General features: G+C 37.2%; 1 protein-coding gene across 5 annotated transcripts; it reads right to left on the bottom strand.

Moving 5' to 3' along the window:
- Positions 1–27428, bottom strand: CDC7 (cell division cycle 7). Of its 5 annotated transcripts, none has more exons than XM_036351363.1 (12): positions 27296–27428; positions 26396–26573; positions 19980–20063; positions 17737–17872; positions 13463–13556; positions 13236–13378; positions 11509–11761; positions 10793–10888; positions 9875–10053; positions 9099–9181; positions 6638–6787; positions 1–978 (listed from the first exon to the last, which is right to left on the bottom strand). In XM_036351363.1, the coding sequence occupies exons 2-12, from the start codon at positions 26508–26510 to the stop codon at positions 584–586; spliced, it is 1728 nt and encodes a 575-aa protein (XP_036207256.1). In that variant the 5' UTR covers positions 26511–26573; positions 27296–27428; the 3' UTR covers positions 1–583. The 5 variants fall into 5 exon arrangements, with proteins under 5 accessions (XP_036207256.1, XP_036207257.1, XP_036207260.1 ...); XM_036351364.1 differs by having other exon boundaries at positions 26420–26573; XM_036351367.1 differs by lacking the exon at positions 6638–6787.

The following is a 27428-nucleotide window of genomic DNA, read 5'->3' as shown; positions in this document are numbered from 1 at the left end:
GAAAACTTTTTTTTTTAAAAGGCAATTCATACAATAAATGCTTCCACAGAATACTTTAACAGATAAATTCAATTTTAAGTGATATCTCCCTTAAACATTTTCTCATTATTTCTTTTAGTGTTCATAAAAGGCATAATATATGCCTCAAGGAGGAAATTGTCTTAACCTACAGAATGGAGAGAGCACCAGTACCAGGTTGAGTTTTCCAAAAGGACACATAGCTCACAGTATGAAGAAGCCCATTTAATCCCTATCACACCCACCAATTTTCAGACTTGCACCTTGAACTGCCAAGTACTATGCTCCTTCAGCATAAGTCAATGACAATTACAGAAATTAAAAAACTGATTCTCCTGGGGGTAGATCCAACTCAAAGATCATGCTGTTTGTCCAAAAAAGTACCCCAGGCACCTTAAAGAATCTTAATCCTTATTTTAGAATTTCCAATAGAGGAAATACTAAAATTTTTAAATAAATTATTCATCCTGCCCTGGTCTCTAATCAAGAACTTACGGCTCTACAAAGATCTCTTTACCCCACCTCACAATCCACAACAGCGAATAGTAAGTGAAGAACTAACTAATCATAAACTCAGATCTTTAAAAAAAGGATGCAACAAAGCTTCTTCTGCTGTTATCCTTGAAGCTGGGTTTAGATCCAGAAGTCTATCAAGCAGGTCGTAAGCTTCATCAGGTACCGAGTCCCAGCCTTCTAGATCGGTAGTGTGCGCATCCAAACACCCCCAACAGCCACCTCTGTTCCCTTTACACAACAAGTTCCCCGAGTGCTGTGCTTGAGGTGTTTGTATGAGGTGAGCAGCTTTACGGTCAGTCTTCTCTGAAAAAGCTGGGTCATGAGAAGCAGGCCCTTGTATATCACTTGTTAATTTGGGAATGTTAGCCTCTGAGCCTCTGAGCTTCTCACAGAGTTTTCTCAAGTCTTGTGCTGGGACTTCTTTGCTACACAATATTGATTTGCCTGGAAGAGAAAAATGACACATATTTTATATTATCTGAGTAAACCAGAAGCCTCTCACAAGGAACATGCAGGTCCAACGATTGCTACGTGGATATATTTACACTGAGCATGACAAAGAGTGTAATTTACTTGTCATTGGCATATTTTAAGTTGTGTTTTGCACTACAGAGCTGAAGGTCAAATCATAAAGCGGGGGATCGTAAGTAGAAAGCAGTGACTTACTAGGCTAAGGACTCACTTGACTCTGCCAACATCTCCAGCTTCATCGTATCCTTCTGTAATCGTTAATCAGCTGCAGCATCTATATGAACTTGACTATGTGGTCCTGTCTTGGCCAGGATGCCCTGCACTCCCCCACATGCCCAGATAGTCCATTCAGCTCAAGAATTACCTCTGCGAAGCCTGACACTCTCAGAGAGCTGATCATTCTAAACTCTTATAGAATCCTGTGAAGATTTCTACTATTACTTTGCTATCTTGTGCTGTCACTGATAAAATATGTCTGTCTCACTTATTAGATTATAAGCTCTTTGAAAATAGGGACTATCTTATTTATCTGAATTCCCCAAATTCTAGACAATGTTTGGTACATACCAGATTCTCAATTAATACCTGCTGGACTGGACAAAAGGCATTATTCAGCCTCTCATGTCACTGTTCCTTACAAAGGCTGTCCTTGAACAACCTATCTAAAACAGCTGAGCCCTCTTTACTCCCCTTCCCCTTTTACCTTTCTCAATACTACTGAACTGTATGGCAGAATATATTTATTTTGTCTTCCCCTCTAGAATTTAAACTCTATGAGAACAGAGACTCAACAATAGTAGCTGGCACACATAAAGTACCAGTAAATGTTTCTGAATGAATGAATGATCTTGTTGGTGATCTCAGTTTTTAAAAATATAAATGTCTTTAAAACAAATTCCCAACAGGATTATTATCAGCGAGGCCTGCACCCTCTCGCAGTCTGGGACCCCTTGGGGGATGTCCGCCTGCCAACTTAGGCCCAATCCAGCAGTCAGACATCCCTCTTGCAATCCAGGGCTCTCGCACTCCAGGACCCCTCGCTCCTTGCCGCCTACAGCGGAGGCGGGAGAGGCTCCTGCCACTGCTGCAGCATTTGCCAGCCGTGAGCCCAGCTTCTGGGAGCACACTGACCACCAGGGGGCAGCTCCTGCATTGAGCGTCTGCCCCCTGGTGGTCAGTGTGCATCAGAGTGACCAGTCGTTCTGCTGTTCAGTCGATTTGCATATTATGCTTTTATTATATAGAATAGGCAAAAATAAATTAAGCATACAAATGGGCAATTAATTTATTCTTTTTGCTTTCTAGTTCCTTATTAGATAGAAATGTGATTAAACAATGAGTAGCACAGTATATAGATTGCTTTCTGGGGTATTTGTTAACAATGTGGATTACTAAAGCAATTAATTAATCTAGCTTTGGATAATACAAAGTTATTTTTACATATTCTGATCTAACCTAGTCAGGAAAAAAGTAGGGTTGGCATGGCAGACAGGGAGAAGAAAAAGAAAACAAATTACTAAAAACTAAGTTGGTTGAGGATACAACATGCCAATCTCTTTTTACTTTTAATTCTATTTATCACTCCTATTCTCTCTAGAAAATTATAGCCAGATGAGAATAGTCATATAATTTTATTCCTTAATCTACAGGCTACTCTGAAGTTATGAAATAACGCTATGTGCTACAGCATCTCCCCAAGTTACACAATATGCCTAAATTATTTATATATACATATCCAAAGAGAGGACTCATTATTCAGATAAAATAATTTAAACTAATACATTCAGTAAGAAAATACTTTGTTGCTCTAGCTGTTTTGTCTCAGTGGATAGAGCATTGGCCCACGGACTGAAGTGTCCCAGGTTCGATTCCAGTCAAGGGCATGTACCTTAATTGTAAGCTCAATCCCTGGCCATGGTCGGGCGTGTGCAAGAGGCAACCAACTCTTTCACATAGAGGTTTCTCTCTCTGTGTCTCCCCCTCCCTCCCACTCTTTCTAAAAAATCAATGGAGAAGTATCCTCGGGTGAAGATCAACAACAAAAGAATTTTTTTTTTGTCTTTTGAATTTATTTGACACAACTCAACAGGTACTTAAATGAAAACTTATCATGGGGCCTGATCTAATGGTTGAGGACAGTGGGGCAGGTTACACACAAGGCAAGAGAATTAGAAGTATTCTCACTGATAATCTTAGGAAAGTCATTTCTTCAAATCATAAAGAATAACACAGCCATGGTTGCTAAAGTTTTGAGTACTGTATTCAAGTTACAGTAAGATTTGACTGACATATCTATAGAACTCATATTAACAAAACTGAGACAAGTGCTATCTATGTAACACTATTTTAGTAGTAAAAGCATTACAATAATAAATCTCTAAAAGCTCTTGCCTGCTATATGACACTTGCCCTGGAATGTTTTTGTGTCAGATGTTGTATTTCCATTGTTGGGCCTCATTATAACTGCGATTACAGATGGGGGAGATTTAACTCTTCAACAAAATGTTTTGGTTTTCTCTAATAAACACCATGTTCAAAAACTTCTCATGAAGTTGTTCAATAGTAGATGAACGTTTTATTAATCAGTTGAGAATAAACATACTTATGTAAGAATACAATTTTCAAGATATCAACCTTGCTTTCCATTCATGGTCACTCTTCCCTCGTATGTATGTATTACGTCATCCTATTTTCCTTAGATAAAATTTTCTTTTACAATCCAATTAAAAAATGGACAAAGGATCTGAACAGACACTTCTCCAGAGAGGATATACAGAGAACCCTGGCTGGTGTGGCTAAGTGGTTGGAGGATCAGCCCAAGCACCAAAGGTTCTCGGGTTTAATTCCTGGTCAAGGGCATATACCTTGGTTACAGTTTCCATCTTCAGTGGGGGCACGTGCGGGAGGCAACCAATCGATGTTTCTCTCATACATCGATGTTTCTCTTCTCTCTCCTTCCCTCCTACTCTAAAAATCAATGAGAAAAAATATCTTTGAGTGAGGATTAACCAGCAAAAATAAGATATACAGAAGGCCAACAGACATATGAAAAGATGCTCAACATCACAATCATCAGAGAAATGTAAATTAAAGATACAATGAGATATCACCTCACACTTGTCAGAATGGCTATCATCAATAAATCAACAAACAATAAGTGTTGGTGAGAACGTGGAGAAAAGGAAACCCTCATGCACTGTTGGTGGCTGTATATTGGTGCAACCACTGTGAAAAGCAGTATGGAGTCACCTCAAAAAGTAAAAATCGAACAGCAATTCTACTTCTGGTATATATCCAAAGAAAACTGAAATGCTAATCCAAAAGAATATACGCATTTCTATTTCACTGCAGCATTATTTACACAAGAGCCAAGATTTGGAAGCAGCCCAAGTGTCCATCAGTAGATGAGTACATAAAAAGCTGTGGTACATTCACACAATGGAATACTACTTAAAAAAGGAAATCTATCCTTTGCAACAGCATGGATGAACCTGGATAGTAGTATGCTAAGTGAAATAAGCCAGTCAGAGAAAGACAAGTACCATATGATTTCACTCATATGTGGAATGTAATGACCAAAATAAACTAAAAAACAAAATAGAAACCAACTCATAGATACAGAGAAGAGACTGACAACTATCAGAGGGGAGGGAGTTGAGGGGCTGGGTAAAAAAGGTGAAGGGGCTAAAAACAAAACAAAACTCACAGACAACAGTATGGTGATACTAGAGGGAAAAGGGGGAAGGGGGAGATAGAAGAGGAAAGAGGAAAATATTTTTTTATTTTGATAGATGCAAGAAAGGTACACATTGTGGATTGGATGGACTTTGCTACAAAAACAATGTTGATAAGCCTCTATCATGAGGCTTTCTTTTTAACCACCACTAAGTTTTTCTGGTGAATCAGACCATGGCACTAGTGCCTAAGCAAGGGACAATTATTTTCTTAAACAGAAGTAGGTCTTGGTCCAAACCACTTGTTGTTGTTTTTAACTAACAAGCCTGGACCCTTCCTATGAATATTTATCTGAATCATACTTTCCAGGAAGGTTGGGTGAGACAAGCGTATGTATTTTTTGAAGTTCCTCAGATAATTCTGATTGCACCCCTGATTAAGACCCAATTTATAAATTTCTCTTTAATGAAAATAAAATGGCAGTTTATTAAAATTCTGGTGTATTTTCATAGTAGCCATTGATAGATGTGACGAATATTAGTAGATGTGGTTGAAATAAGTCTTCAGAGACATATCTGAGATAGTATAGACAACTCATCACTGATTGAATAAAATTATTGTATATCCATGCTTACTAATTAGCTTCCATTCTGAAAACCAAAATAGTGCAACTCTCAGATAATTATATCAGAAGAACAGGAATACTTCTTGAATGTCTGTCATGTGTGTTTTGACAAATGGTCACACAGTGGGCTTGTCATGCTTTATTTAGGCTATGTTTGAACTTATTATTTTCATTAATAAAGCTGAATGAATTTGAATGTCCAAAACAAAACAAAAACCCCCCAAAAAACAAAAGGCCCATTGATCCTTGGGCTGGGCACAAGGCAGCTAAGTGATTCTTTTTTTAAAAAATATATATTTTTATTGATTTCAGAGAGGAAGGGAGAATGAGAGATAGAAACATCAATGATGAGAGAGAATCATTGATAGGCTGCCTCCTACATGCCCCCTACTGGGGATCGAGCCCACAACCCGGGCATGTGCCCTTGACTGGAATCGAACCCGGGACCCTTCAATCCACAGGCTGACCCTCTATCCACTGAGCCAAACCAGCTAGAGCAGCTAAGTGATTCTTGAAGTAGTCTGACTGAAATTCTGTCACAAAGGGTGTTTCATATTGTGTGGTAATAAACAGACTCAATCACACCCACCCACTTTGGAAAGTACTAACATAATTGTGCATGAAGAGCAAACACAAGGTAGGCATTGAGTTTGTGTTTGGCCAGAGCAAAGCTGAGATAATTCTCAGGTGGCCTATGATGTACAGTGTATCTCCCAGTCTAGAACTATAAGAACTAAGAACTTTGTGTAGCTAAAGAGATGATTTCCCATGTCCAATATATGCTTACAATAATACTACATCAGTAAAGGTGTTCTGTTCATTTTCTTCTCTGCTACAACAACCCTAAGAAACTTGACAACTAATACACATTCTATTCTCGTCCCTTCTGTTGTCCTCATTATCCCGTATTATAATTAAATGATTACCTGTTAGTATAGACTAAAATCATTTAAAGAAGACCCAAATGCACAATAAACAAAATTTTTAAATATTATTAAAAATATTTATGAAATACAGTCAAACCACAACTATAGGGAATTCAATTTTGTTCCTTATTCTTATGTTTAACATTATAGAGTTAAACTTTAAATATTGGAGAAGTGTAGCATTTTGTGCTTGACAAGATTAAATAATATGTATAGAAGAGAAGTGATGAAACTTTTTCTTATACAATGCAATTAATTTTTAAGCATCTGAGAATATTTCTAACATGAGAGAACTTTATGAATACAGAATGTTTATATGCAAAGAGAATTTCATAATAATTTATAACATAATTTGTGGAAGAAAATCAAAGGCATTTGTTTTGTTCTATAATATAAAATTGCTTACCAAAAGTTTTAGCAGCCTGGATAGTTTCTCTGGATCCACGAATTGTCATAATTTGAGCCAAAGCAGTTAAATCATCACTTGCTTTATAAAATGGATATCGTCCACTAAGCAAAGAAATAAATATGACACCTGCAGACCACATGTCAATAGCTGTAACAGAAAACAAACTTTAAAAAAAATTCCCACATCAATAATTTTATCATCTACACCAGTAATTCTCAACCTTTACTTACATTTAAATCATCTTGAGAGCTTTAAACATTCTGATGCCCAGGCCCAATCCCTCAGATATCCTGATTTAATTGTTCTGGAGTAGGGCTCACGCATCAATGTTTTTAAATGTTCCCCAGATGCTTTTAATGTAATTTCAGATTGAGAATCTTTTGTCTAATATCTTTAATACACAATGCAATGCTATTTTTTTTCTTTAGCAGCATTCTTGGTAAATTTAAAAGGAATTTCACCATTAGAAAATACTAAGTAAATGCACATTTTAGAAGGTCAAAATAAATCCAAAAATAGCTGTGTGGGGGAAATATCTAGATGTTCCTCAAAAACTATACCACAGTAGTAAAAGTGGTCCACTTTAGTGAAAAGTATCGAACAGTAGTAGCTCTTGTTCAGCCAGGTGCTAACCCTAACTTTCATTATAGAAACTTTATTCTCCAGAATTCTGGCAGTTAAAATGAAGACAAGCTCAGCCTCATGTCCAGAAACTTTTTTTTCTTTTAGGGACATCTCCAAATTGTGGACCTTAGTATCACCAAATTAGCTCTCTATTCCCTTGGCCACTGGATCATCTGCCTTTCTTGGTTCCCTTTGTACCTCTGCCTACTCCGTCAGTTTTCTCCAAGCCCTAAGTGCTGAGGTTCCCCAGAGCTCCAACCACTTCCCCGTTACACTTTCCCTTATTGGCCCATCCATTTCATGATTTCAACTACCATTTATATAACAATGACACTCAACTGAATTTCCAAACCAGACTTCCCCGAGCTTAAGGATGTACTTTTATTCTGTTAGCCATTTCTACCTGAATGTCCTAAAAATATCTCAAACCAATTAACGCCCCTAACCTTATCCTTCCTTGTAAATCAGCTTCTTCATTCTCCACCTTGGTTACTGGTTCCCATCCCAATCCCCCAAGCTAGGAATCTGATAAACATCTCAGAGGCCTTCCCCACTTATCCACCAAGCTTTGCCTTTCCAATCCTTCACTTTTCCTTTCATGCCTATTACTAATGCTCTCATTCAGGTTTTCATCCTCTCTCACTTGTAGGCCACCACTCTCCAAAATCTATCTTTTCTGTACACATGCCAGAAAATTTATCTAAAAAAAATTTAATACCATCTCTCTCTTGACAACTTTCTAACACCTGAAGGATACAGTCCAAGTCATTTAACAAGTGTGATCTGACCTTGTCCCTCTTCACATGCTGATTTCTCATCACTCCTCAACTTCCATCTTATATTCTAGCTACACTAAATTTTTGTTTCCTGTATGACAAGATGATGCTGTTTGTTGAGTTCCTTTGCTCATGCCTCAATGTCAACCCTCACTCCAATTTACGATAAACCCTCTTAGAGGTTTTCTCTTCATAAAATTTCTTCATGTAGGACTTCATGTAGGATAGTTTGGTATCCCTAAAATACCTTGTATAAAGTTTTATAACCATACTTACTGGGTTATTTTGTAATTATTTGAGAGTGTGTCCTAACTGGAGTATAAGCAAATAGTTTCGTTTTTTTTCTGTATCATTAGTAAGCACAGAATACACACAATGAATGAATGCATTTAACATGCATAATCCAAGTGTATGGCAGGATTCATCTATTCAAAAAGATGTTTCCAGGTTCCAGCTCCATAACAAGTTTCTTATTTCTCAAAATATCTTTTTAATGCTATTACATTGTTCTTGCAATAACAAAATATAATTTTAATGAAACACAATCACATGTGCATCACAGAAAATTTTGAGGTATTCGGCAAACAGATAAAATTCTGCAAGTCTTAAGTTATCAAAGACTACTAAGCACAATTTATTCCCCACAAAGATGATGTTAACAAAATTCCTGGCAGACCACCTACAATCACAGGTGAAAAAATAAGCAAAATGTAATCTATTAAAAAAACTGTGTATCAGCTGGTGTGGCTCAGTGGTTGAGCGTTGAGCATCAACCTATGAACCAGGAGGTCATAGTTTGATTCCCAGTCAGGGCACATGCCCAGGTTGTGGGCTCAATCCCCAGTGCGGGAGGTAGCCGATCAATGATTCTCATCATTAATGTTTCTCTCTCAAATCATTTTTTTTTTTTTAAATGGGAATACCACACTGCTAGAACTATTTACATAATTTATTTAAAAGCAAGAGCTCAAAAAAGGTCAGAAATAGATAAGATCACAAAATAAAAGATACCCGGGATGAAATTTTTAATTGGGTTCTATATTTCTAGTGCAACCTACCTGTAGTTTGATTGGGGCACTTTGTCAAGACCTCTGGCGCTCTGAATCCTGGTGTACCTGCCCTAGGGGCAACCTGTTGCCGCCTTATGATGACAAAATAAGATTTTTCTAGTCAGAGTTTAATTATTGAAGACCAAAAAATAACAATTATCAATTTAGTTCACAATAAATTCCACCTTGATATCTATATAAATAAAAGTCATTATAAAGCAAATGATAATCCAATGTGATGAAAATTCTAAATTTACTTCTATGGATCCTTCTCCACCATCTCTACTAGTTCCCAGGCCTTATTCCAGAAAGGTTTTAGGGTAACTTCCAGATATAAAAAGAGGTAGTAGATGATAGGAGCCATAACAGAAAAATAGAATTCAATATGAATTCCTTATTCCAAATTTCCTTATTCACTAATATATTTATTAATTATTTGATTCTGGTTATTCTACATTGGCAGGAATAAAGAAAGAACACAAAAGATTAAATCACCAAGCAAAAGGTGCAATTCTAAGATTCTGGAAAGGCTATTCCCCCACCAAAATTATTTGCAAATAAGAGCAAGTGTGTTTTCCAAAGTGCACATGATGTCAAATGAACAATATATGACAATAGTTATCATTTGCTCTTCAAGGTGTCACTCTGCATCAGTGCCCATACAGTTCACAGAACTGTGTTGCTCTCTTTCACTCACTAAATCAATTGACTCACAGAATCGATGCAATTTCTAATCTTGCCTGGCAGCATGCTGGTGATTTTATAACACTGTCAAAACACATTACCTTGAAAGGCAAATACTGCAAACTTTATCTGTTGCATAACAGTCACAGGTCAGGCTAACTGGGCAAGAACTGGTAGTTTTCTTCATCACACCACTATTCATAACTTTGGCAGAAACAGCCTTCTTTTTTGTTGCTAACTTTCTGTAGAATACATCCACAGCCTTTGACTGCTTCACAGGCTGTAAAAGAAAGTCAAATTTTCTATTTTCATGACATTTAACATGATGCTTCAAATGCTAGTATGGCAAAATGCATAACTTTTAAAACTGCTGAATGTACTATTGGATTATAAGCAAATAGTTGTCTATTAAGACACGTAAGGTCTTTTAGATTTTTCTGTTGAATAAACTTATTAAAATTTACTAATTAGTCCTAGTTTGGTAAATAGTTAACTTCTACTTTATTTGAACTTTTTCTGATATGTTACAAAAATATAAAAGGTATGTTCTAGTGTCTAACTCCATTTCAGAACTGTAAACTGCACCATTACACTGGCTAAAATCAGAGTTTTAATTTGTTGCTCACTCTAGCTAGCTGTGGCAGGATAGCTTAAGTCACTTTAAAACCTTTTAACATTGGTGACAGTTTATGAACTTTACAAACATCTTTACATTATCAACTGTGTCAGAAATGTGTTAGCTGCTGCAAGCTCACATTCCAGCCAGTGAGAGAAAAGGTCTTAACGATCCAAATGTTCCTTTAGAGAAAGAACAGTCAGCTAATGAAAAATTCCACCAGAAAAGTTCAGAAAAAAATGGAAAAAATAAAAGTGCTGACTAAATACTCAAAGCAAGCAATACCTTCTGCCAAAGCAAAATTCTGCTTTTAAAAAGTTCCTGACAATAAATGCTAATCTAACCATTCCCTAAATTCTCCTTCAATGTACGACTGATTGCACTAATAAGCTACATTACTTACTTTCACTGTAGGGCTCTCATGTGAAATGGAGCTGTGTATATTGAAATTTCTTTCTCCAAAAACAGAGCGCTGGACAGAAAGGCCTACAGAGCCATCCTACAATACCAACAAAAACAAGGAAAATAAGGATTATATCTGTAACACTTTCTGCCAGCTGTACTCTGCCATAGTTTTGAAAGAGTTAAGTGACATGAAACAAAAACAGCTGCATCCAAGTCATTTTCAGGCACCAAAACACTTCTGTGAAAGGAGAAAATAGTCTAGACAGAACTCTTAACACCCATACAATGTTATCATAGTCCACAAATATACATAACTAAAAAAATTCAAAAACCACCTGCATGGTTGTTACATTTGGCATTGCAGCTAAAATGGAGATAGACACTTCAGAATTTTCCTCCTGTAACTAATGCTTTCTTGTAAAAAGGCTAATTAATCTGAACTTTAAAACATGCAGGAAAAATTTATTATTTTCCATTTTTGCTATATAACGTAATTGTAATGACAGACACCATAAATCTACCACATAAACTTCAGTTTCAAAATGGGAAAACAAGTCATTACAAATCTTAGTAAAAATCTAATCAATTGGATATATAACTGTAAAAATTATTTTAAATTGCAAGTTATTATTCTAGTACTATATCTCCCTCTGATGGATGAAGAAATACATTTCTAAAACTGTGTTAGTACTTAAGAAATAAAAGAGGTAGAACCTTTCCATCTTTTCCTTGTTTAATCTGAACCTGCGCATGTGTGTAGGGCCTTTTAACAGAAGTTTTTGTGGTAGGCTGCTGATCTAGCTCCCTAGGTGCTGCGGAGCCACCTAATGAAATCTTGTTTCCGGTGATTACATGGACTTTATTTTCTGAACGACTTTCCTGCTGAGCTTCAGACTGGACAAATTTGAGAAGTTCTATTTTCGTATCATGGGTTCCTTGGGCCAAACCAAAGTCTACCAAGGCATACCTACGAAACAAAAGCAGGTTTTTAGTTCTCTGTAACAATTAAAGCTTATTAACATCATAACTATAGTCATACAGAAACTGCAATTCTTTTGGTGACAAATTAAGAATGTATAACATTCTTGAAAAAAGAAACACAAGTTTTACAGACAAGGATTTAATAGCTAACTAGGATTGAAAACTAAGGAAAGATGTATCACACACACACCCCCACACAAAAATCTTTTATCCTCTTTTTCCAATGGCTTATACTGGCAAGAAAGACTAGGAATAAAGTGTATAAAAACAATTCTTTCTTCTCTAATTGTACCAGAAATGTCATCATAGCAAATAATTTTGTTGCTGTTGTTAATCCTCACCCAAGGATATTTTTTCCATTGATTCTTTGAGAGAGTGGAAGAGAGGGAGGGAGGGAGGAAAAGAAGAAGAAAGAGGAGAGAGGAGGAGAGAGAGAAATACTCATGTGAGAGAGACATCAATTGGTTGCCTCCTGCATGTGCCCCGACCAGGGCCGGGGATCTAACCTACAACCCAGCTACATGCCCTTGACTAGGAATTGAACCCACAACTCTTCTGTGCTTGGGCTGACACTCTAACCACTGGGAAACCCTGGCCAGGGCAGCAAATAATTTTTAACATATTGCATACCGCATAGAAATCTCTAAGACATACGCCAGGGACCGCACGTTTTTGGGCAAACTGCATGTTATTTAAATCATCATAATGCACTTTAGGTGTTGTTTTTCAATAATTATAATTTTTATTTACAAAAACAATTAAACAATTAAAGTTCCTAGTACTTTTTTAACATATGGTACTGCGTAAAACATTTTTCTCTACGAAGAGGGACCAAACAAAATTTACATAAGTATCTAGATTTGCTCCTTTTCCCATGGGCGTGAAAAACGAGAACACTCGTGAGCAGTCCTTAACAGATGGCGGGCGAAACACGAGAAAACTCCTGAGCGGTATGAAATGTGTTAATTGAACAAATTTAAAAGATAAAAGTTACAGTCCTATTCTCCTTACCACACTTAATATGATCCATTGAATGTAGAGTAATATTTAAGTTTCAATGCCTCTATGTATACGTATAATGAGCATAAAATTATAAACACAATAATTAGTGTTGGAACAGGAAATGGCTATCATGTGGTCCAATCCCCTCATTTACTAGAAAAGAAAAATGAAGCTCAGAGATAAAAAGAAATGTGTAAGGTCAAAAAGGACGAGACCCTTTCTAAGTTTTTTAGCTGAGTGCCATTTCCACTGAGCAATGGAACAGCTAATGATGCACACTGCTTTACTAATACAAATTTACCTTCTTCACTATATTTCCCTTCTCTGATCATAATGAAAATCTGAAACAGGCAAAATCTGTGCATGGCTGTTGTAGTATGTTCTAAGTTCTAGGAGATAGATCCCATAGCACAAATTCATTCAAGTGTAAATCTTTTCTGGTAACTTTCCATACTTACTTTTTCAGGCGCCTATTATATAAAAAATTGCTGGGCTTAACATCACGGTGAACAATACCAAACTGATGAATGCGTTTCAAAGCTTTGAACAGATTGAACATATATTCCCGTACTTCTTGAAAGGAAAGGGAATTCAAGATATCCTAAAATAAAGTTATAAATAAGGTCATAACATTTTTTAAATTAAACATTTAGTTAATAAAAATTCAAGAAATATTAAAACCTACCAAAAAGGATTCATGCTCCAGATATGGCATAGCAATAACCACATGATCATTTTTCCTAAAGCAGCATTTAACTCCCATGACATTGTCTTGCCCCCTAGTGGAAAAATGCACATTGAACTTTAGAGGAAAGGTCAAATAAACTGAAACTTTATGCCTATTTTTTTAATGCAATTTTAGCAATGCATAAATAATGCTAGAAAACTAACTTAAAACTATCATCATATAGGATAATATACACATTTAACTGACTTGTACAAGATAAAGTTTTTTTAAAAAACAAAAATAGCACCAGTTATAAAATTACTATAATTCAAACATGAGATAATTATAGTTTTAATTGGATGGCAGAATGAAAAGAAAAAGATGAATAAGAATGAATTAACAAGATTAGTAGCAGATAAGATAATGGTAATAAATAAATTAAAAATAAATAAATTCAAAATAGCTAACATTTATTCACTATATGCCAAGCTCTGATCTAAGCACTTCACAACTATTAACAAATTCACTTAATGTCCACAACCCTATGAGGACGGTGATTTTATTTCCTCCCCCTTTCTACAGGTAAGGAAACTGAGGCACAGAGAGGTTAAGGAACTTCCCTATTAAACTAGGATGTCATGGGGCCAGGATTTGATTCCAGGCAGTCTGTCCTGATCTATGCTCTTAACCACTATGCTACCCTGCATCTCATAAAAGGGTAAAGATGATTTCCATTGCTTTGAATCTAAGTGAGTAAAACAGCATAGATGCCAATAAAATACAAACAGAAATCAGGAAAAGAAGCTTCAAAACCAAGACCTCATTATGTTGATAAAGATATTGAGATATAGGACTAAATCTTAAGTGAAAGGTCATTAAGAGTTCTTGCAGAGAAGTGATACAGGCAGCAGTGAAAATTATTAGAGAGAAGAGAAAAGTAAACTTTGGAAAATTCTCAAGTTGGAGGTCAAAATAAGGAGGAAGGGGCAGAAAGCCCAGACAGAAATATCACCCAAGGGAGGAGCTTTGAAATAAGGGGTGGTCAGCATGGAGGTCAAAGAGAATAAATAAGAACAGAGGGAAGGCTTTTAGTTTGGCAAAGAGGAATTAACTGGTAATTTTTCAGAGAGCAATTTAAATGGAGAGGAAGAGGTAAAACAGGTTTTAGGGAAGGAAAATAGATGGAATTAGAACACAAAGACAATTTGCCTGAAATATCTGGCAAAGAAAAGAAAAACCAGTGTGGGAAGCTAGAAGGGAACCAAGATCAGGTACTTTTTTAGCATGCACTTTTGAAGTACAGGGAAAGAAAAGAAATTATTTTATTCAAGGAATAAGAATGCATACAATAAAAAAGCAAAAAACAAACAAAAAGAATGTATATCATCATGCCTTGGAGAGGCCATTTCATCCTCTTGTCTTCTATAATAAACAGAAGAAGGATGAAACAAAGAAATAAGCTTGTTCATTTATTCTATAAATATTTAGTAGGCACTGTTATTTGCTAGACACTATGTTAGACATTAGGGATGCAATGGTGAATTAAAGTTAACACCACTTCTGCCCTCATGGAGTTTATTATCAGATAATAAACAAGGTAACAAATAGTGACAGATTATGAGTTTTTAAAGAGATAAAAGGAGCTGTGACAATAAGAAATAGGAGAATCTAATTTAATTCAGGGAAGAATTTGAAGTGGTGCCCCTCTTGCTGAGATGAGGAGTCAGCACAGTGAGGAGTCTTACTGAAGGAGCAAACACTATGGGTAGTGGCCCTGGTGAGGTAAGAAAGCTCTTGAGACAAATTTGAGGAACTAAAAAAACCAGAGCACAGTGAGGGAGGTGGGAAGATTGGCATGAGACAACGCTAGATTTTTTTTTCAAAGTACCCTGGGAAACCACTGAAGGATTTTAAGTGGTAAAGTAACAGTACCCAATTTATAACACATACATACATATTTTTATATTTTAAAGATTACTCTGCCTGTTTTGCAACCATGGGATTAAAAGGGAAGGGGGACCCAAGTAGTGGTTGAGAAAACAGAAAGATGTTGGATGAGTTTTTAGATATATTTTGGAGGCAAAATGGCCAAGACTTGGTGATGACTGTGGTTCAGAAGAAAAATGGAGAAACTGCGGATGAGTACTAAGTTTCTGGCTTAAGCAACTGGATAGAGATGGTGGTACCATTCACTGCGATTGGTAGAGGAAAACCAGTTGTTGCAATACGATTTTTGTTTTTTGGTAGGCAAAGATGGATTAAAATTTAGTTTTTGGCATATTACGTTTGAGATGTTTATTAGGTACCCAAGTGGAAAATAAATGAATGGGACTATATAAAACTGAAGAGCTTCTGTACAGCAAAAGAAACGGACAACAAAACAGACAGCCAACCAGATAGGAGATGATATTTGCAAACAGTAGCTCCGACAAAGATTTAATTTCCAAAATATGTAAAGAACTCATAAAACTCAACACCAAACAAACAAATAATCCAATCAATTAGTGGGCAGAGGACCTGAAAATACACTTCTCCCAAGAAGACATACAAACAGCCAATAGATATATGAAAAGATTTTCAACCTCACTAGCAATTAAGGAAATGCAAATTAAAACGACAATGAGACACTACCTTACACCAGTTAGAGTGGCCATTATCAACAAGTCAAGCAATAACAAGTGTTGGAGAGGTTGTGGAAAAAAGGGAACCCTCACTCACTACTGGTGGGAATGTAGACAGGTACAACCACTATGGAAAGGAGTCTGACGATTCCTCAAAAAGTTAAGAATAGAGCTACCATATGACCCAGCAACCCTACTCCTGGGGATATACCCAAAAAACTCGAAATCATTTATTCACAAAGATATATGCACCCCTATGTTCATTGCAACCAAAGTGTCCTGCTATAGAGGACCGGAAAAAGAAGGTGTGGTACATATACACAATGGAATACTACTCAGCCATAAGAAAGGATGAAATAGCGTCATTGCAACAACACAGATGGAACTTGAGAACACTATGCTAAGTGAAATAAATCAGACAGAAAAAGCTAAGAACCATATTTCACTCATATGTGGGGTATAAAACTGAAACTTAAGAACACAAACAGCAGTGTGGCGGTTGCCAAAGGGAAGAGGGGAGAGAAGGGAGTCCTTATATGAGGTGACAAGAGAAGATGTGACTTTGGGTGGTGGGCACATGGTGATATATACAGAGGTTGTAACTTAGAAATCCACACATGAAACCTCTATGTTCATGTTGACCAATGTCACCCCAATAAAATGTAATAAAAAAAGAAAATTACAAATAGGCAGGTGGATATATACCAATCTGCAGTTAAGAGGTCTGAGGCTAGATATATACTTAAGGGAATCATTACAATGTATTTAAAATCATGTGGAAATAACATGATCCTAGAGAGGAGGCAGATTCTAGAGAAAGCCCAGGATCAAGCACCGAGGAACTCCACCACATAGGGGTCAGGTAGAAGAGGAAGAGCTGGCAATGGACATTGAAACCGAAAGGCCAAATAAAGCAGGAAGAAAAAAAGAAATATGTAGCAGTATAGAAGTCAGAATATAGGTTCAAATCAATTATGTTAAACACTGCCTAGAATTCATGTGAACAGAAACAGGAATTGGCAAAATGAAGCCATGGGTGACTCATCTAAAGGAGTTTCAGTTTAGCATAGAGAAGAGCAGCCACACTTTATGTGTAGTGAACGGGGGTTGGAAGTGAAAATAGCACATGCAGATTAATTCTGGGGAAGTCTGACTATGAAGGGGAGCAAAGAAATGATGGAGCAGCTAGAAGTGAGATGGCAGTACAAGGGGGATAAGTGATACTATATCATGTCCATATGTTGGTATGAATAACCTAGCATAGAGAGAGAGATCAATGAGAGAGACATGCCAGGTGATTCTGTTGCTCAAAATAAAATATGAGATGAGGCTGTCTATAGCAGGGGAGATGTGAAATATAAGTTCCCCACATTTCAAAAAATAACTAGATCCTGGATGCCAAGCTTTATGATTTGGCAAGAAGGTGAGAAAAAATGTGGTAAAAGAACTGGAAGTGAAGCTTACCTCAGGGAAATCCACTGCAAAAATTAGTATAAATGTAACTAACCATTCCAAGGTTAGAGGAAAAGTACTAGCAAATTGCAAACACCTGACTGAAGAATATGTTTACTAGTAATTAATGGACAATCTCACTATCCCCATTACACAGCTACTTAGAAATCTTAAAAATTTATACAGCCAGTTCAATTAAAATGTCTTTAAACTGCCTACCCAGCCACCGTTAGGCACTGAAGTTCAGCTGCAATTCTTATAGGATGACTTGTTGGAATTAAGTGTTTTAGAGCAATTTTCTCTTCAGGTCCTACTTGTAACTGTGCTGTGGCCAAATAAACAGTGCTGAAAGTGCCTGTAAAACAATTTATTAGGTTTTTCAATTTTGGTTTTTAAAAATGTTAATAAAGCAATGCTAAAATACATCATAAAACTACTTAGAATTATCATACTCATTAATATTTTTTTATATTTTATTGATTTTTTACAGAGAGGAAGGGAGAGGGATAGAGAGTTAGAAACATCGATGAAAGAGAACCATCGATCAGCTGCTATAGAGGACCGGAAACAGTCCCTACTGAGTATGTGCCCACAACCAAGGTACATGCCCTTGACTGGAATCGAACCTGGGACCCTTGAGTCCGCAGGCTGACGCTCTATCTGCTGAGCCAAACCGGTTAGGGCCCATTAATATTTTAATAACAATGAACACAAAGACCAGACACATCTGTGAACACAACTTATTTTCAATTTTTAATAAATTCTTAACGGTCCTCAGTTTTTTAGGGAATACTATATTAACTTTTAGGGGACACTATAGTCGGGTCCTCAAACTACGGCCCGCGGGCCACATGCAAATACAAATATTGTATTTGTTCCCGTTTTGTTTTTTTAACTTCAAAATAAGATATGTGCAGTGTGCATAGGAATTTGTTCATAGTTTTTTTTTAAACTATAGTCTGGCCCTCCAACGGTCTGAGGGACAGTGAACTGGCCCCCTGTTTAAAAAGTTTGAGGACCCCTGCTATAGTAAATCTGTTTGACTGGGTTAGCATAATGCCATAATCCATTCTAATAAGTATTTTTCTGTAATACTGTCATTTTAAACTACTTTCTTAAGATTTGGATACTGGTCTGTTAGAAGTAGAAATTATAATCATCTTAGGGAAAAAAAACACACCTGGGCTTTTAAATTTAGCATTAAACTAAAGAGAGAAAAAAAATTGGTGGCCAATTAATCTTGAGAAATACTGAGTTAAAACAAATTGATAGATTTTTTTACTAAAATGTTTTCCAGAGCTGGTAATGTATTCATCATGAACAATCAAAAGGGAACTATAGACACTATATCTCTCAAACTTATTTAGTAGAAACAGCTATCTATCTGTGAGGACACTGTTGTTTTCCAGAACAAAGTTTTTGCACACTAAGCCAGTTTTCAAAAAAGACAAGGAAAAACATGTAAAGATCTTACATCCCAAATAATCTCATCTCATCTTCTAATTCCTCTGCCCCCAATGACCCAGAATTTTCTCTTCTGACATTTTTCCTTGTGAAAAGCAAGCAAGGAAATAAATACATGGAAGATTTTTAATGTTTAGGGATTTCTCTACATAATCACTAAAAAACTCCATTATCTTTTTATCCTCTCATTCCTCAATCTGTCTGCCAAATTCACCCTTCATTAAATCAAAATGATTGTCAGTTTTTCCTTTTTTAAAATTTTTTATTTAATCCTCACCTGAGGATATGGTTTTCATTGATTCTAGAGAGAGGAAGGGAGAGGGAGAGAGCAAGAGAGAGAGACATCGATCTGTTGCCTCCTGTACATGTCCCGAATAGGGATCAAACCCGCAACCTGGGTATATGCCCTGACCAGGAACTGAGCCCTTCAGTGCATGGGATGATGCTCCAACCAACTGAGCCACATTGGCCAGGGCAACTGTCAGTCTTTCAATATTTATGTTAATACTGACCATCCTATAAATATTGTATCACATTATTTCCATCTTATGTTTTCATATTATTATTTTCATCTTATCTGCCATCTTATGTTTCATGTATGTTTCAATGTACAATTCTACCTAACTGCAATTGAGAAAGAGGATAAAGATTTGGCTTTTTGTATCAAATATCTCCATTTGAATATTAAATTTTTCATTTTTAGTAATTATCACTAATAATATATTACTAATACAGCAATATTTTTAATAGCATAAAAGTTTTATAAAGTTTAAAATAGGGCTGTTCATTTTACTGTAAATATTTATTCTGTCATTCTTTCAAGGGAAAAAAAAGCTGTTACCTTTATATTACTACTAATAACATAGTAATATAAACATGGTCTTAATATTTTTTAAAGGAGTGTTTTTCAATAAGAAATAATAATGAACATCAAGATTAAACAAGGAAAACAGAAGAGGGTAAAAAAATTTAAAAAAATAAGTATATCCCCAAATTACCTTCTCCAATTTTGTCCTTTATCTTAAACACATTACGGAGCTGTGGTACAGCTTCATAAAGCTTCTCAATATCTTTTTTAACACCTATCAAGAAAAAAACAATTTATAGTTAAGATTAATGAGAGTATATTTTACACTTTTTTGTTTTTTAAAATGTCTTTATTATTTTCAGAGAAAGGACGGGAGAGGGAGAGAGAGAGAAATATCAATGATGAGAATCATCCACCAGCTGCCTCCTGCACATCCCCTACTGGGGATTGAGCCCACAACCTGGGCATGTGCCCTGAGCAGGAATCGAGCTGTGACCTCCTAGTTCACGGGTCAACACTATCACTGAGTCACACCAACTGGGCATACACTTTCTTAAGTTAAAAAACTCAAAATTCTAAAACATGAATTAAGTTACAAGTATATAGGTATAATAAGCCTTAAAAATCATAAGAATAATTATAATCCCATCCAGTTGTTGTAAATCACATACAATTCCATCAAGCTATGGTAGCTCACATACATCTCTTGAACACAAGACAAAATTGATAAGCCCCAATATCACACACATAGAATTTCTACTATTCTGGAATTACTACATACTAACAGATACATTGTCTCTGCCTACAGTACAACACAATGAAGAAGCTAAATTTAAAAAATAACAATTTTTTCTATGATCACTAGATGGCATGACAAGGATATAATGCAATCTCCTTGGAAACTACTTCCTTCCCCCAAAGATATAAAATCTTACAGACTTGGGAAAGTTTTGTGTATTATATATTCACAGTATTGCCTTAGAGAGAAAGTCTACTAAGGCTCTGGGGAATGTTAAAAAATATTTTTTAAAAATTATCCCATTAACAACGGTATCCTCTATCCTTAACAGCAGATAAATTGTTACTTTTAAATAAATACAAGTTCTTTACAAAAATATACATGATTAAAATAAGAGAAGCTATAATACAAAATGAGATAAACTACTGGATACAAAAGAGAACTACATACTTGAGTCATCAGATTTTATTCCAGGATCTACCAGTGATGGCGAACCTTTTGAGCTCGGCGTGTTAGCATTTTGAAAAACCCTAACTTAACTCTGGTGCCGTGTCACATATAGAAATTTTTTGATATTTGCAACCATAGTAAAACAAAGATTTATATTTTTGATATTTATATATTTAAATGCCATTTAACAAAGAAAAATCAACCAAAAAAATGAGTTCGCGTGTCATCTCTGGCACACGTGTCATAGGTTCACCATCACTGAATTCTAGGCTAACCATCAGCTACTTTTTAAGTTATCATATTAATCCACAAAGTCTAACAGTTTAAAACATTCCAAAGCACTTTCACATGTATTATCTTTTCAGATTTTCACAATAGCCTTGTGATATTGGCAGAACAGGAATTATTTATAACCCTGACTTTTCAGATTAAGAAATCCTATTCAGGGAAGTTAAATCATATGCCCAATTTCACGAGGTATTGCTAATAAGTCTCTAGACTAGACTCATTCATTTAACAAACACTGTGTTTTAACAAATGCTCAGCAATGGCTATATTTTTAAAAATGAACAAATTTGGTGCAGTCCGTTCTCTAAGAGCTTAATCTAGTGTAAGAGACAGATGTTAAAAACTCAATCTCAATACAAGATGATAATTGTAATAACAGAGGAATGCATATATTACTAAGTAGAAGCGGGGGGGGGGGGGGGGGAATAAATACTTCAGGAAGCTTAAGCTGTATTTTGAATTACTTACCAAGTAGCAAAAGTGGAAGAAGGTGTTTTAGGAAGAAGGAACTACGTATGCAAAGATGTGGAAAAGGAAAAAGACATAAATTATTAAAGGGGGAGGAGTAGGGTGGGGAGAGAATTAAACTAAATGTGGCCCAGGGAGGGAAAGGCAGAGAGTGCAAATGAAAGACATACAGTTTTTAAGGAGGAAGCTGACAAGTGGGTAATTTGAGGGGGAGGAAGAACAATAAGAGCTGGAGAATAAATAAGAGGGTTAGTTCAGTATTCTTTCCACTATATCAGCCCATTTAAGGAAATAGGAAACTTACTTAAATTACCCTCACCTTCCCATCTACTGCATAGGTGCAATGGAGAAGCTTCATAGTTCAATACAAGAGGCAGTAGTTAAGAGTACCAGTTTTGGAGATGGGAGGTCTAAGTTAAAATCCTGGCCCCACTATTTACCAGCTGGTGTGACCTTCCTTGAGCACACAGCTTATCTTTGAGCCTTAGTTTCCCCATCTATAAAAAAGAGGAGAATAACAGTACCCATGCCATTAGGATACTGTGAGGGTTAAATAAAATAGTATACATAATGTAAGAGAAGCTTTTAACACAATGCCTGGCACATAGTAAATAAATGATAGTGGTAATTCTTATGTTTAGTTATTAACATTACTGCTTTAGGGCTTTTGCTCTTATTTTATTCCTTCTGCTTGAAATCCTCTTCCTTTATAACTTCATCTGGCTGGCTCAATTGTCAGTCTCCTCAGATATCTATTTAAATTAACACCCCTCCATTATTCACACTATCCTGTTTATTATTTGTTTGCTGTCTGCCTCCTCCCACTAGAATATGAGTTCCACCAATACAAGTTCCCTGTCTGTATAATTCACCACAGCACACTCAGCTCTTAGTACAGTGCCTGGCATGGTTGTTCAATGAATGAATTATTACCATCATTAGGGCAATTCAGAGGTAGCTGTAAACAAAACAAAACAAAACAAAAAGGTTCAGAAGTTACAAAAGAATGAAACCAAAGACAGAAGCAGCTACCTCACCATCAGCTACCACTTCACTCTAGAAACCAAAACGAAGGCCCAGGTGGGAAGAACAGGCTTTGTAAGTCTTGTTTGCCACAGTCCATTAGAATCTTTCCTGATGAGTATCAATTCCAACCAGCTTCAAATTCGTGTCACAGGAAAGGCACCATATGAGTGCCTTTCAATTTGATAGTACATTTCTTTGATTCTAAGACATATTTTAACAACTTTGAAATTAGTATGCAACTCATGGCTTCCCATTAGTTCCACATTTTGGAATTTCCTTTGCATAAGCATGAACTGGCAATAAGTAGTAGAGATGCTGGTCAACTGATAGAAATCACCAGGAAGAAAACAGATGTAATAAGAAAACACTATAATGCACAAGCCATGTGAATGACTATGTAAGCTTAATGTACTTCCGTACCACTACTCACTATGGACTTACCTACCATTACAAAACTCTAAATATGTTTATATTAAGGTTTCCTGTCACAACAGAACAAATTTGACATTTTCAAACAATAGTAAAACTTCCTGACAACCACAGTGAATGCATAATCCTCAAATTCTGAAGGGGATGAGAGCAGGCAGCAGAAGAGAACATTCATCTCAAGCTAGAAAATACTAGTAAAGGTAGAGACCTTGTTATATATAATTACATATTTACTTTGAGGATTGGAGGAAGACCCTGAAAAGCCCACAAGCTAAGAAAGTTATTTAAATGTCCATATTTTATAATGAAGATCTCAGCTTGTTTTTTCTGCCTCATAATATATCCAAGTTGGTTTTAATACAACAGCCTCCTTAACTGTGCTCCCTGCTTTCACCCTTGTTGGCCTATACTTGCTCTACATAAAACCCAGAGAACTACCTCCTCTCATACTTCACTTGCATCACCCACCCACTTCGTCAAAATAACCTCCTTGCTATTCCTAAAAGCTAGGCACACTCCCATCGGAGGCTCTTCCAGTTTGCTGTTTCCTCTGCCAGGAATGCTCTTGGATGATGACAAAGTTTCTTACCTAAATTGCCTTTTACTTTTATTCTATCCTCCAGTGCATCTAATACACTGCTACTAAAATAGTCTTACAATGCCACTTTCATCCAGTTTCATGGATGCTGTCCCTCGTCTTTTTCATTCTGTTGCAATTACCTGTTTTTCATGGTCCAGCTTTCCCTTGTGTCACTGGACACATAATACAGTAATGCAATTATTGTATTATTTTTCTTGTAGTTTAGCACTCTGTATTTTGCCTCTTCAATTATACTATGAGCTCCTTGAAGGCAGTATCTCGTATAGCTCCGAATATAGGGTGTACATTGAGTCATGAGACAGTTATATGTGTGGAACCCATCAGCTTTCCTTTCCTTACTGAAGTTATATTTTTGATATAACCTTAGCTTTTATTCAGGGTCATAAAAAAAGAACCACATGAAAAACATTTCAACATGCCCTATAAATTACCAAAGGCACTGTTTATAATGTTCAATGTTCTGTTACATAAAAGCCACAAAACTTTAAATATTTAGAATAAAATTCGCCCTACTCTTTATTTCCCAGATTTCCAGAAGATTAGAAGATTAGCTTTCACCTGAACATAATGCTAGAACCTGGTAGTTTAAAATTCTGCTCACATTTTTTACATCCATTCTGCCTTAGGTATACCATATATTATGTCACACATTCTTAAAAAAGATAAGCCCAGCCAGCGTGGCTCGGTGGTTGAGCATCAACCTATGAACCAAGTGGTCACAGTTCAATTCCTGGTCAGGGCACATGCCCAGACTGTGGGCTCAATCCCCAGTGTGGGGCATGCAGGAGGCAGCTGATCAATGATTCTCCTTCATCATTGATGTTTCTATCTCTCTATCCCTCTCCCTTCCTCTCTGAAATAAATAAAAAAAAAATCTTAAAAAAAGAAAGTAAAATATGCCCTAGCCAGTTTGGCTCAGCAGCTAGAGCTTTGGACTGCAGACTGAAGGGTCCCACGTTCGATTCCGGTCAAGGGCACATACCTCGGTTGTAGGCTCCTCCCTGGCCAGGCCCTGGTCGGGGCACATGCAGGAGGCAGCCAATCGATGTCTCTCTCACATAGATGTTTCTCTCTGTCTTTCCCTCTCTCTTCCACTCTCCCTAAAAATCAATGGAAAAATATCCTTGGGTGAGGATTAACAACAAAAAAAGCAAAATGAAGTTGGGTGACTGAATATGGGAAGCAAATATAAAGCCTAATTTGAAGACAACTCTAAAGTTTTAAGCATAAATATATGAGATAATAGTGGCTTTTATCACCAAAATAGGGACATCAGGAAGGGTACTCATTTTGACAGGGAAGTTTAGTTTGGGTCAGAAATTAACAGCATGTGATGTCAGCCCTGGCAGGTGGCTCAGTTGATTAGAGTGTCCTTCAATATGCCAAGGTTGCAGGTTCTATCTCCAGTCAGGGCACATAAAAGAAGCAACCAATGAATGCATAAGTGAAAGAACAAATCGATGTTTCTCTCTCTAAATTAATAAATAAATAAAATATTTTTAATTGCCCTATTTCAAATTTCTTATTTTGTTTTGTTTTTTAAAGCATGTGATGGCCCTATCTGGTTTGGGTCAGTGGATAGAGTGTTGGCCTGTGAACTGAAGGGTACCAGGTTCAATTCCAGTCAAGGGCACATGCCCGGGTTTCGGGCTCAATCCCTAGTAGGGGGTGTGCAGGTGGCAGTCGATCAATGATTCTCTCTCATCACTGATGTTTCTCTTTTTTAATATTTCTTTTTTCCTCTCACTGATGTTTCTATTTCTCACTCCCTCTCCTTTCCTCTCTGAAATCAATAAAAATATATATATTTTTAAAAAGCATGTGATGACATTTTTCTAGGATGGGGTTAAAGCCTAGTTTGTAGTATATAAGTATATATCATGGATGAATAGTCAAAACTAGTATCTTTTGGACAAATACTAAATTGCTTAAGACAAAGAAGGAAAAGAAGATTTAGCTACCTCTTAGGGAAAAAAAATACAGTCCACTGGTACTCCTCTATTTAGCGAATATTTACTAAATGTCTATTATGACCCAAGCACTGTGCTAGAGCAGGAATGAAGGTGTGCATTTGTACAAGATCAGGAATCGTTAGACCCATCTCCTCACTTCAAGGTCCGGCTTAGGGTCAAATAACGTTTCATGATGTACACTGAGATATAGTGCTTTATTTCTGCTACAAACATTTCACTGATTTTTATCACTGAATACTAATTTTTAATACTTAACTGAAAATCCCTCCCCTGTCAATTTTGAAATACAAGTTTAATGTAATATGGTGAGTAGACATAAGAACACAGGCTTAGGAGAAGAGAACTTCTAGTTTGGGTATCAACAAACTTCATGTTCTTAGACAATCACTAATATTGAGAAGCAACTTCATCTGTAAAATGACACTGTTGGACTACAGTCCTCCTTCTAAAATGCAATTCAGTCCTAAATCTAGATCTTGGGAAACTTTATTGATTCGTAAAAATGTTTTCATTTATACATATAACTCACTTTAAGATTCAAGAAGTTGTGTGTGTGTGTGTGTGTGTGTGTGTTTATAAATAATTGAAATTACAGAACGGTTGCCTGTACAGCTTTAAAATTACACACATACCTGGTAGTTTAAAATTCTGCTCACATTTTTTTAAAGAGCCGTCCACCTGTAACCGGTCCCGCAGGGGAGAGAAAGCCATAGGCTCGTCCACCTGAATCCCCAAAGACGCCTCCATCACAAAACAACTGGGGTGCAAAACGCCAGCTACGGGGTCATATCCACAGGGGGAGCCCAGCAGCTGTGAAAATTAGAATCCCGGAGAAGACACAAGTTTAAATTACGCACTAAAAAATGGCAAAGGGACAAACGTGCAAAAAACGAATCATGTGTTAACATCCCCGAAGGAATAAAACTGTGGGCCATTTCTAAGGATCCCGTTTGCTTCCCTTTCCCGAAATACCGGCAGGGGGCCCGAGGGAAGTTTCCAGTCAGGAGAGCCTTGGCGGGTGGAGGGGGGTGGGGGGGGAAGCACCCCGAGGGTGCTGGCCAGGACCGCCCCGGCTCGGCTCCAGGACCCCGGCGCATAGGGGTGGGGGAGGCATCAGCGGGGGCAGCGGTTTGACCCAAGAGGACAGGAGGAGGAGGAGGAGGAGGAGGACAGAGGAAGTCGCTCCACTACTGAAAGGGAGCGCCAGGAAGCTCGGCCACGGTCCCAAGCAAGTTGGCGGAGAACTGATACCACCCCGGGCACGAGCGCCGGCAGGAGTAGGGGAAAAGGAAAGAACGGATCCCCCTGGGGGCACGGACCGCGAGCTCAGCCAGGAAGGACTTTCCTCCCTCGGCCCCGAGACCGCACGGGATGCTTGGTGCGCGCAGGCGCACGACTTCCCGCCGAGGGCCCGCGGGACCCCAGGGCGGGTGGGGGGTTGCTGCTGCTGCGGCCGGACCGAAATCACGACCCGAAATTCGTTTCTAATCCTTCACAACCCCGCGCCGTGGAACAAACCGTTCGAAACTCACAGTTTAAGGGAATACGACTTCTGTGGCTCCCCAGATGCCTGGGTCGCCGTCTCCGAGAGCTCACGTCCTAGCGACTCTGCCAAACGCGCCTGCGCAACACTTCCCGCCTCGGCGCTTCCAGGCGTTCCTAGTC

Source organism: Myotis myotis, unplaced genomic scaffold, assembly GCF_014108235.1.
Source record: "Myotis myotis isolate mMyoMyo1 unplaced genomic scaffold, mMyoMyo1.p scaffold_m19_p_2, whole genome shotgun sequence".
In the NCBI taxonomy this organism is placed as follows: Eukaryota; Metazoa; Chordata; class Mammalia; order Chiroptera; family Vespertilionidae; genus Myotis; species Myotis myotis.
This window is presented reverse-complemented; position numbering and strand designations above follow the sequence as displayed.